Source organism: Leptopilina heterotoma, unplaced genomic scaffold, assembly GCF_015476425.1.
Source record: "Leptopilina heterotoma isolate Lh14 unplaced genomic scaffold, ASM1547642v1 Lhet_18, whole genome shotgun sequence".
Taxonomy (NCBI): domain Eukaryota; kingdom Metazoa; phylum Arthropoda; class Insecta; order Hymenoptera; family Figitidae; genus Leptopilina; species Leptopilina heterotoma.
The window spans coordinates 1,128,786-1,141,421 of record NW_025110896.1 but is presented as its reverse complement, the minus strand read 5'-3'; the positions used below and the strand labels follow the sequence as shown (position 1 = coordinate 1,141,421).

At 20.8% G+C, this 12,636-nt stretch overlaps 1 protein-coding gene across 1 annotated transcript in view; it reads right to left on the bottom strand.

Moving 5' to 3' along the window:
• Positions 1-12,636, bottom strand: part of LOC122499936 (Kv channel-interacting protein 1-like) — a 464,957-nt gene that overhangs the window by 314,792 nt on the left and 137,529 nt on the right. Inside the window, exon 3 of the mRNA XM_043608540.1 lies at positions 6,897-6,961. Coding sequence (XP_043464475.1) covers positions 6,897-6,961 — 65 coding nt within the window. The remainder of the gene's footprint in view (positions 1-6,896; positions 6,962-12,636) is intronic.

Genomic DNA, 12,636 nt, shown 5'->3' with positions numbered 1-12,636 from the left:
CACGTTTTTAGTATTTATTTCCAAATCAGAAAAATTTATATCTTGAAAAAAAACGCTGATCTTGTAAATTTATTTTCACAATTTTTGCAGGCGAATTTCAAATTTGGGCTTTTTTTCATCAAATTGGAGCTTTTTTTGAAAGACGGTGGTACTCAGAAATTTTTTTAGAATTTATTTCCAATTTAGAAAAAATTTTTTTGTTGAAAAACGACGCAGGTCTTTTAAATTTATTTTCACAATTTTTGGAGTCGAATATCAAATTTGATCTATTTTTCATCAAATTGGAGCTTTTTTCTTAAAAGAAGAGCTTTTTCCGGTACTTAGAACTTTTTTGGAATTTATTTCCGATTCAAAAAAAAATTTGGGTCTCGAAAAACGACACTGGTCTGGTCAAGTTTTTTTTAAACAATTTTTGGAGTCGAATATTAAATTTGGTCTTTTTTTCATCAAATTGGAGTTTTTTTTATTTATTATAAAATTCACTTTGCCCAATAAAAATTAAAATTGAAAATTAAAATTATAATAAATTAAAATTTCCATTCAAAATTAATAAAGTTTTCCCTCAGTTTACACCTATAATTGTGAATAATAAAGTAGAAAATTTTTATTTCCCCTAAAGTATAGACATACATTATGCGCATCTTATTTAACTTTTCTTCAGAATATTGAAAGTGTTTGATGGTTATAGGTTAACCATTGAACTTGAATCAGTCGCAAAATATACGAGTATATATATAACAAAAAAAAAAGGGAAGAGCCAGGTGTGCACATGTCAAAACTAGCAAGCTGCACGTGCCGCAATGGAATTCAAAATCCTCTGATCTTTTCGCCAGGCTCCGACATCTGTTGATTTAATACAGAAAATGAGTGCTTTTTCAAAAAAAAAAAAAAATAATAAATAATAGAAAAACGTACTTGACTTATTTTATTTTTATTCACTTTTTTCTTTGCTTGTTTCGTTAATTTCTTTGTCACGGACATTAACTATTTTCTAAGAAGTGTGAGAGGAGGCTCACTCAGGGATAACAAACACTAAAGAAAACAATTTTAAAAAAAAGAACTATTCAAACAAACCTATAAACTTTACGTGCAAAGAATGTTCCACTTCTCACGGCAATAATACAAGATTTGGAAAATTATTTTCTAATAGTTTCTTTGAATTTGCAACAAGTTTCTATTGAAAGTTTTTTAATTAGAGAAGAAACCTATTTTTTTTTATAGAAAAAGACAACTTCTGTGAAATTTGCAACAAAATCTATGCTTCGATACTCACGTAATTGTCTGATAATTATTTTTTATGGCCCTAAAATGTTTCGCTTTCATTTAGTGATTTTTTTTGCATTTTCGTTTATTGTAAATTTTTGTGTAGAAAATAAAAAAAGAGAAGATTTCGAAAGAAGGAAAAAAGTGGTAAAATATATACGAATAGAAATTAAAACTCTAATTGCTACTACACTGGAAAAAATTTTATTTGATTCAAATAAACTATTTGTTTACTATCAAGTAAATAATTTATTCGTATCAAATAATTAAGTTTTAATTTTATTTAATTTAAGTTTTATTTAAGCCAATTAAATGCAGTCTTCAAGTTAAGAAATTATTTCTCCAAATATAATTTGATTTAAATACAAATTTTTTGATTTAAGTAAATTTTTTTCTAGTGTAAAATAAATAAACAAATAAAATAAATAAACAGAATAAGTAAATAATTAAACAAAAAGAATAGATTAAATAAATAATGAAAGAATTAATGGAAGAATAAAAGAAAGAAAAAAAGAAAGAATGAAAGAAAAAAGGAAGAAAGAAAGAATGAAAGAAATAAATAAAATCAAAAATGATCCCCTCTTGATGATGAGAAGGTGGAACTTGGAGGAAAAGTTTCCACCAAAGTAGATGAAAAAAAATGATGCAAGAATATAAATTGACAGCTGAGAAAAGAGACCTTGCACGGAGAAAATGATCCGTGTAATGACACAGTCGTTACTGCCATTACTTAATCAAATTGCTGATGACTTCATCGGCACCTTCCAATATTATACCTTCGTGGAACGCCCTCCCTGTGTATAGATCGGAATGTTTAGTTCCCTATGCGGATCATCGTTACGATTTTTGAAGGACATTGCAAACAATAATCATAATGATATGTAAAATCATTTTCTCCATTCTGCAATTTTTTTTATATAAAAACGATTATTTCCATTTGTTTCTTTTTTTCATTACTAGTGCCAAAGGGTTTGTTTTTCACACAGAAAGAAAATTAATAAAAAATAACTTTTATATTAGAGCCATAAGTAAATTTTTACCAAATCCTAAGGTCAATTTTACTCATTTTTTAATTTTATTAATTAATAATTTCAGTAATTAGTAACTTTAGTAATTAGTAATTTTAGTACACAATTACTTATTTTAGTAATCAGTAAATCTGTAAATTACCAATTTTATTAATTAGTAATTCTATAAGTTACCAATTTTATTAATTACTAATTTTAGTAATTAGTAATACTCTTAATTATCAATTTTATTAAATACCAACTTCATTAATTACTCATTTCACTAAGTACCAACTTTATAAATTACCAATATTACTAATTACCAACTTCATTAATTACTAATTTTAGTAATTAGTAATACTATTAATTATCAATTTTATTAAATAAAAACTTCATTAATTACTCATTTCACTAAGTACCAACTTTATAAATTACCAATATTACTAATTACCAACTTCATTAATTACTAATTTTAGTAATTAGTAATACTATTAATTACCAACTTCATTAATTACTAATTTTAGTAATTAGTAATACTATTAATTATCAATTTTATTAAATACCAACTCATTAATTACTCATTTCACTAAGTACCAACTTTATAAATTACCAATATTACTAATTACCAACTTCATTAATTACTAATTTTAGTAATAAGTAATACTATTAATTTTCAATTTTATTAAATACTAACTTCATTAATTACTCATTTCACTAAGTACCAACTTTATAAATTACCAATATTACTAATTACCAACTTCATTAATTACTAATTTTAGTAATTAGTAATACTATTAATTATCAATTTTATTAAATACCAACTCATTAATTACTCATTTCACTAAGTACCAACTTTATATATTACCAATATTACTAATTACCAACTTCATTAATTACTAATTTTAGTAATTATTAATACTACTAATTACCAATTTTATTAATTAATAATTTTACTAACTACCAACTTCATTAACTGCTAATTTTACTAATATTTTCACATTTTTTAATTTTTTTTTTACTAACTACCAATATTACAAATTATCAATATTAATAATAATTACTAATTTTATTAACTACCAATATTGCAAATTAAAAATTTTACTAATTTCTAATTTTAATACTTATTAATGACCAAATTGTTAATTTGTTAATTTAGTAATTAACAAAATTAGTATTTAGTAAAATTGATAATTAGTGAAATTATTAATTAGTAAATTTGTTTATTTCTAAAATTGGTGATTATTAAAATTAATAATTAATGACATTGGTACTTAGGGAAATTGGTAATTAGTAAAATCAGTAATTAATGAAGTTGATACTTAGGAAAATTGATAATTAGTAAAATTAGTAATAATGAAGTCGATAGTAAGTACAATTGATAATTAGTAAAATTAGTATTTAGTAAGTTTAAAAAAAATAAACAAAATAACAAATAATTAAAATTTGATTAACAAATTAACTGCTAATTAATTATATCTACAAAATTTAATTTTAGTTACGATCACAGTTATTACTATTTTTAATTAGGAATGCAGCAAATAATTTAAAATTATCTTTTAATGTTTCAGAACATTTAATAGAAACAAAAAACAATATAATATCAGATATTACATTTTTTTCTATTTTTTGGCTATTATTATATTAATTTGTATTATATTAAATATTTTTGTATTATATTAAATATATAATACAATATACAGATACAAATACAAATGAATCATGACAAATACAGAATATTTGACTCATAAGATGACATTGGAGAGAAAAATGTTTATAAAAAATGTAATCCACTTCCTTGCTGATGAGGAAGTGAACGCTTTTTGGCTGACTATACACGACAAGTATATAAAGAATAAAAAAAAATAATATAATTAACTGGTATAAACAATAATTGAATTAAAAATAAAAATAAGAAAATTCTCGAAATCAAATTCGTGGCCTATTTTTTTTTCATTATATTGTTTAAATATTTTTGAGAGAAATAAAACCGTGAAATTCAATGAGTCCGGAAAGTTTATCACTTATGAAATTTTCGTATATTTTTAATAACTTTTGTCGCTTAATTGACAATATTTTTGTCTGAGTCATTAAACAATAGATTATAATGAATCATTCATTTTATTGTTGCCGGCAATTTTTAATTTCTTTTAGACCAGATGAAAAAAGTGTGTTTTTTTGGTTTACTAACAAAATTATTAATTTAATTTAATTAATCAAATTATTATTAATTTTGTTTATAAATAATATTTCATTATTAGAACAATTTTTACATTTTTTAAATATTGTCTACAGTTATGCTAATTGTTAAGCTAACTGTAATTTAACAACAAAGCTTTAATTAATTACTACATGAATTAGTTGTTTTCTACGAGAAAATAGTAGTTTTTTTTACTAAAAATTAAACAAAGCTGTTACTAATTCAATTGATAAATGAATTCACACTATATTTCATTAGTAGAAAACTACTAAATTCAGATTTAGAGAGTAATAATAATAAATAGTAGAAGTAAATAAAATATTAAATAGTATTTATAGTAAATAGTAAAGTAGTAAAAATAGTGAACAGTAAAATAGTATTGATATTAAATAAATAGTAAAGTAGTAGTAAATAGTAGTAGGTAGAAGTAAAAATATTGAATAGTGAAATAGTAAATGATAAAGTAGTAAAAATAGAAAAATAATAAAACAGTAAAAGTAGTAAACTTGTATTTTTAGGAAAATTTTATTTATAGTATATTTTTATTTTTAGTAAAAATAGTGAATAGTAAATTAGTAAATTAGTTAAACAGTAAAATAGTAAAAATAGTGAATCAGTAAAAGTAGTAAACTTGCATTTTTATTTTTAGTACAAATAGTGAATAGTAAATTAGTAAATTAGTTAAACAGTAAAATAGTAAAAATAGTGAATCAGTAAAAGTAGTAAACTTGCATTTTTATTTTTAGTACAAATAGTGAATAGTAAATTAGTAAATTAGTTAAACAGTAAAATAGTAAAAATAGTGAATCAGTAAAAGTAGTAAACTTGCATTTTTATTTTTAGTACAAATAGTGAATAGTAAAATAGTAAAAACAGTAAAATAGTAAGAATAGTTAAAATAATAAAATAGTAAATTATTTAAAGAGTAAAATAGTAAAAATAGTGAAACAGTAAAAGTAGTAAACTTGTATTTTTAGTACAAATAGTTAATTGTAAAATAGTAAAAAGAAGGAAATAGTAAATCAGTAAAATATTAAGAATAGTTAAAATAATAAAATAGTAAAAATAATAAAATAGTCAATTAGTAAATTAGTTAATCAGTAAAATAGTAAAAATACTAAAATAGTGAAACAATAGAAATAGTAAATAGTAAAATAGTATTTATAAACATATTTTATTTTTCAATTTCAAAGTCCAATTGTTTTTTTTTTTTTATCGAAACTCTTCTAATGCATCTTCTCTGCTGGGGTAAAGAGGAGATAATTATCATGATAATCAATAAAGTGCATCATATAAAACGCTAAAAAGTCTCGCACAATAATAATATATGTACTCGCTAATGCGGGGAACAACTTCGCGCTCATGGTCAGCGGGCCAAGGTCGACATTCTATGTTGTTGCTATATGTATTTTCACATACATTTGTAAAGACAAAATGCACGTTTATACACACTTCATATGAAAGTTTATAAAAGATATATACGTAGTTTATTCGTGTATACTTATACATTCGAATGACGGTCAAACGAGCGTGAGCACGCGCGTATTATAAGTTTATAGTAATAGTTTACACAGATCATACGTGTCAGTGACCGCGTATCGTAATGAAGAATAATATACGTTCATTTATTATATTTATATGACAATGGATTTAAATGTGTCATTAGAATAGTCAATTTTAATTTTTAATCATTTATCAATTTTTATTTTTGTTCTTTTGTTAATTTTAATTTTTAATCATTTACCAATTTTAATTTTTTTTCTTTTGTTAATTTTAATTTTTTTTTCTTTTATCAATTTTAGTTTTCAATCAAATTCGATCCAATATATCAATTTGGTGTTTCCAAATTGATTTTTTGCATTTTTTTTTATAAATATTTTTATTGTGATTCTAAGGCGGCGATTTTATAATTTGTTTTTGACTTTCGATTCGATTTTGAATTTGACTTTCATTTTTACTCTGATTTTGTAATTTGACTTTGACTTTCGATTCGATTTTGATTTTGACATCGACATTTTTTTTAACTCTGATTTTGTAATTTGACTTTGACTTTCGATTCGCTTTAAACTTTAATTTTGCCATTCATTTTCACTCTGATTTTTTAATTTAACTTTGGCTTTCATTTTCACTCTGATTTTGACTTTGATATTGATTTTTCATTTTCATTTCAAATTTCAAAGTCAAAGTCAAACTCAGAGTGAAAATGAAAGTTAAATTACAAAATCAATGTTGAAATGAAAGTCAAAGTCAAATTACAAAATCGCACCTCTGCGTATTGTTATTTTGTAATATTGTAATTTTTATAGTTGTAATGATAATTAAATTAAAATATTAATCGATTTAATTATGAATTTTTCGAAGAATTATTTTAATTTATACCAAATTATTGCAAATCTGCATTTTATGTAAAGAAAAATAAATTTACTTACAAATTGCAAATCGCTCACGTCAATATCGAAAAGATGCTGGACTCTTTTTACACTCCTTTCTTTTTCTGTAAACAAAAAGAATAAAATTTAGTGAAAAGAAAATTAAAATTTAATAAAATTTAGTAAAATGAGAATTAAAATTTAATTTAAATTTAGTAAAAGAAGAATTAAAATTTAATAAAGGAAATTTTGACACAACAAAAATTTTACTTTAAAAAAATCTTTAAAAATGAACAAGAAAACAGTTTGCTTTCAATAAAAATTAATAATATCTGAAGATTTATTTATTGAAATTGAAACTAATCTGAACTGAAATTTCGTTAGTATTCTGAATAAGAAATTAATTAATTAATTTAAAAATAAAAATTATCAATATCATTAATTATCATTATCACTTACTCATCAAATAATAATAGAACAATTCAGTTAACGGTTACTTCGAATCCTTAGTTTAAATAATATTTAATTACTAATTAAATAACAATATTATTAATAATACTAAATTTAAAAATTATCATTTTCATTACTTATCGTTATCACTTAGTCATTAAATTATAGAACAATAAGGTTAACGATCACTTTGAATCATCAATTTAAATATTATTTAATTTATTAATGTTAATGTAATAACAATTCTAATAATAATAATAATAATAATAATAATAAAGGAATAATAATATTAACAATTTAAATAATAATTTTCTTCCTCGGAGCGACACAAATAATAATTTAATTTAATAATTTAATATTTTTTTCAAAATTCAAAAATTTCATTATTAAATTATTACCAATAACTTATTATTATTTTTACAAAATTAAATAACATTGAATACATTCGTAAATATTTGACATTACTTTATATTGTCATAGAGAAATAGAATTTGAGAAAGTGTAAAAAGTACATAGACGTGAGATGAATTGCTTCGTCTATAAACACCTGAAACTGCAGGTGATTCATATTGTCCTTATTCACTGTACATACTTTCGTTCATTTGCAATCGCCACACTGTCTACTTTCTTAATTATAATAAAAAAAAACCATCGGCATGACAATATATAGAAATGTTTATGTAAAACTTAACCGCAAGCATGATTTTTATATTTCAACGTGACTTATTTTGAAAAATTTCAACTTCAGGATATTTATACCACATAACGTAAACATTACAGTTCAGTGATAGTGCAAAAAGTGAATGTTTCCCTTTGATTTTTAATAAAATGAAAAAAAAAGTTTATTTATGACAAAAATTATTATAAATAAGTTGAGAAATCAATTTTATTGCATAAATTCTGAATAAATCAAAAATATATACGATTTTTCATCTTAAATTTCGAAAAAATGATATGCTATTAATTTACACAAAATTATCAACTTAATCTTCATTTTTATAAATTCCAAATAAGGAAAATAATAGAATTGAAATTCTTTTATTTATTAATTTGAATAATTATTAATTAGACACGAATGTCTTCGTTTTTATTTTCCTTATTATTAAACTACTCGGAAGTTAAAGATTTGATTATTATTGAGTAGAATTTAATTAATAATAATTTTGTATGATTAAAATTATAATTAAAAAATATAAATAATTACATTATTATAATAGTTAATAAATCGTAATTATAATTTTTACAATTAGTTATTAAAATTCTAGAAGAAAATACTGTCACTTACCCATTAATTCTTTATTCGTATTTTGAATAATGTTATTAATTAGAATTTAATTAATTCAATTATAATTGTAATTCAATAATTTAAATAATTACATTATAAAAATAAATAATTCTAAATATCATTTTTATAATTAGTTACTGTAAATTCAGAGGAAAATATTGTTCTTGCTAATAAACGTTTACTATATTAATTTCAATAATTGAATTTTAATTAATTAGAATTCATTGTAATTTATAATTTAATATAAATAAACTATTTTTTTAAATAAATAAAAATTATAGTAAATAATCAGAAATATAAGTTTCTCGAGTCGAAACTATATTTTTAATTCTAACAGAAAATATTGTCACTGTGATATTAATTTTTTATTAATAATTTGAATAATATTAGGATTAATTAGAATTTAAGTAATATAGGATTTAATTAGTATAATTATAATTCAAAAATATAAATAAGAAAAATTATTATAAAAATAAATAATAACTATAATTTTTACAATTAGTAATTATAATTCTAGAGGAAAAAATATTGATTTCACTAATAATCGTTTATTACTAATTTGAATAATTTTTAATTAATTGGAATTCATTATAATTAGATATAATTTATAATTGAATATAATTAAACCCAGAAAAATATATATTTGACTCAGTGACAAGTAGACTTTTCATTTGTTTCAAGTTAATTTTACTTGAATTAAATAAAATTTTCTTTGCTTCAAATAAAAGTTTTATTTATGTCGAATAAAATTTTTATTTAAAACAGATAAATAACCTAGTTGGCTCTGAAAGAAATATTCGTTTATTTAACTCAAATAAAATATATTTGGTTTAAATAAAATTTTTTTCTGAGCGTAGTTTTTTTTTGCTAATTAAACAAAAATTATAATAAATAATTAGAATTAAACGTTTCTCAAACTATGTTTATAATTCTAGAAGAAAATATTATTAGAATAATAATCGTTTATTGTTAATTATTAATTTGAGGAATAATAAATTAGAATTTAATTGTTATTAAACAAACAGATTTACTTGTTTACAACTACAATGACTGGTATTTCCTAAAAAATTACAATTACCAATATTTTTCATCTTACTCTTCATTTCTTGGCGAGATGAAGAAAAAAAAAATTTCCGAAATTATCTAATAGTTACGGATGTGACACGTAATCGGGATTCCAATTGTTCTTCTATATTACATTTATAGACACTGATTCATAATTAGGCGTCGAGAAAAATCTTTGTTTTTTCGCGAGGAGCTTTAGGAGGAGCTTACTGACTCACCATGAGTTGGCAATTTTACTTTATCTTTTCAATTTTTCCGATCATAATTTTTAAAGTCTATATATTCAATTTTTCCATAAATTAATAAAAATTTTCTTCTTAAATTTTCAATTCACTGTAATAATTACAAGTGTCTATAGGAAACGTGATTAAAAAAATTGTTCTATGACTTGCAAAATTTTCCTTCTTGATTTTTTCTTGTCCTTTTTCTATTTATTATTATTTATTATTATTATTATTATTATTATTATTATTATTATTATTATTATTATTATTATTATTATTATTATTATTATTATTATTATTATTATTATTATTATTATTTAATTTATTTTTTCTTTTTTTTCTTCTTTTTTCTTCATTTTTTCCTGCAGAATAACGTTTTCTCGCAACATATGGTAAAATGTGTATATATAGGTATAGATATATATATATTGAAGATTGCGGACGCGAATTTCTGTGAATTTTATGCGATCGTGCATTGATTCTTAAAGGAGGGAGAGAACGTCAAGTGAGAAATCTATCGGACAAGGTAACGGCTACCATTATAAGGTTGGAATTACCGGCGTGTTTCGTTGTGCAACTTTGACGTCACTGTAGGTCGTTACACTTGTACGACTGATTCATTCTGCTCTTTACAAATATCTAGTCACATACGCGCATATATATATGTGTGAATCGACAAACCAAGATTCTTTTTTCTATTAATACAATTATAAGTTTTTACACAGTCATTGTTTAAAAGTAATTCTTATTTTTTAAAATTTTTCAATTTTATTTCATTCAGTAATTTTCCATAAATAACTCTCACTCAGTTATTATTAGGCAAATATAATTTATTTTTGAAAATTTTTTTATTAAAAAGTTGAAAACTTTTTTATAAAAAATTTTTCAAAAATAAATTATTTTTATAATTTATATATCATATAAATTATATTTATTTAAAAATAAATTATGAAATAGTAAAATTCTATAGAATTTCACCATTTTTTAAAATTTTTCTTCATCTTTAAAATTTTATCATTTTTGTAATTTTTCTTTCTTTTTACAAATTTAATTGATTAAATCGTATTTAATCATTATTCTTCATGAATTCATTTTGTATAATTTTCAAAAACCTAGTTATTAATTTAATCGTTAATTTATTTTGGAAACGTTTCAGGAAAATTTTCATTTTTACAATTTTTCCTTCATTGCAAATGTTAATTACTAAACTCTTTATTATAATTAATAATTTAATTTTTCATAAATTTTTTAAAAACTTATACGCAATAATTCAATTATTTTCATTAATACATAATAAAATTTTTTTACAGGGATTCAATTATTTTAACACATAAAATAAAATTCTTTTCAGGAATTCAATCCTATTTGCAAATTTTTTATAAATTTCGTCGCAAAAAGTTAATTATTTTCAAAAATAATAAAATTCATCGCAGAATTACAATAATTACATATTTCAAATACAATTTTAATCGAATTCCTCAAAAAATGTAATTATTCTTAAAAAATAAAAAATTTTTTATTAAAATTCGTCGAAAGAATTCAATTTTTAAAAAATTTGTTGACAAAATTATCTATGGTAATTCAATTTTTTTAAACAGTCAATTATTCAATAAATTATTTATTTTTCTATTTGAATAATTGAATTCTCGCAGAATTTTCTAATAAAAAGTTAAAAAAATGAATATTAAAAATTAATTTTCAGTTAAAATTTTAGATAATAATTAAATATTAAAAGTATTACAGCGTGAATTTTTTATATTTTTTTTGGATAAAATTAGCAATTTTAAAAATAATAGAATTTAAAAATTTGTAATTTAAATTTTTGTTCAAAACATTTAAAAAAATCCAATTTTTGAAAAATTACAAATAATTGCAGAAATTCAATTATTTTCAAGAGTGAAAAAATTCTTCTATTAAAATTCAATTATCTTTCAAACTTAAAAAAAAATTTCGTCAAAATCCCAATTATCTTTATAAATAAAAAAAATTTTTTCACAAAGTTCAATTATTTACAAATTTTTTTATAAATTCCTTCTCAATAATTCAATTATTTTTATAAATAACAAAAATTTTTTTAAGGAATTCAATTATTTTCTTAAAAAATAATTAAAAATTGTAGAAAATAATAATTGATTTGAAATGATGAAAATAATTTCGAAAAAGTTACTTGTAATAATATTCTTATAATATAAAACAATGATTTTATCACTCGGTCATCTTTAATTATTATTATAAAATATTCTTATAAGTTATTGAATTTAAAAAACTTTTAATTCCTACGGAAAAATAATATTTAAATATTTATTTAAAAAAGAGATTTCCTACTTCTTAATTATAATTTTTTAACAATTAACAATTTTCTCATATTTTTTATAAAGAAAAATTTTATAAGTTTATTGAATTTCAAAAAAGTTTGAATTTAAAATTTTGAAAATCTTAATTTCTATGGAAAAATAATAATGATTAAATATTTATTTAAAAAAAAAAGTTATTGATGCTTTCTTTTTTTTATTGATGTTTTTCTTTAATATAATAATTGTAGAATTAAATTAAATAAATGTAAGAGAACAAAAGGAACAGAAGGAAATAAAAATAGCTTTAAAATAAAATAATTAAAAATAGAAATTGAGTACTGAATGAAACATGTTAGTTGATCAGAAAATAGTTCATTAATCACGCAGTTGTAATTTGATTAAAGTGGGGGGAAGCATAGAGAGAGAGAGGGGGGGAGGGGTGGGTGGTAGAGAAATAATGTACAGAAGCGATAATCCTAATA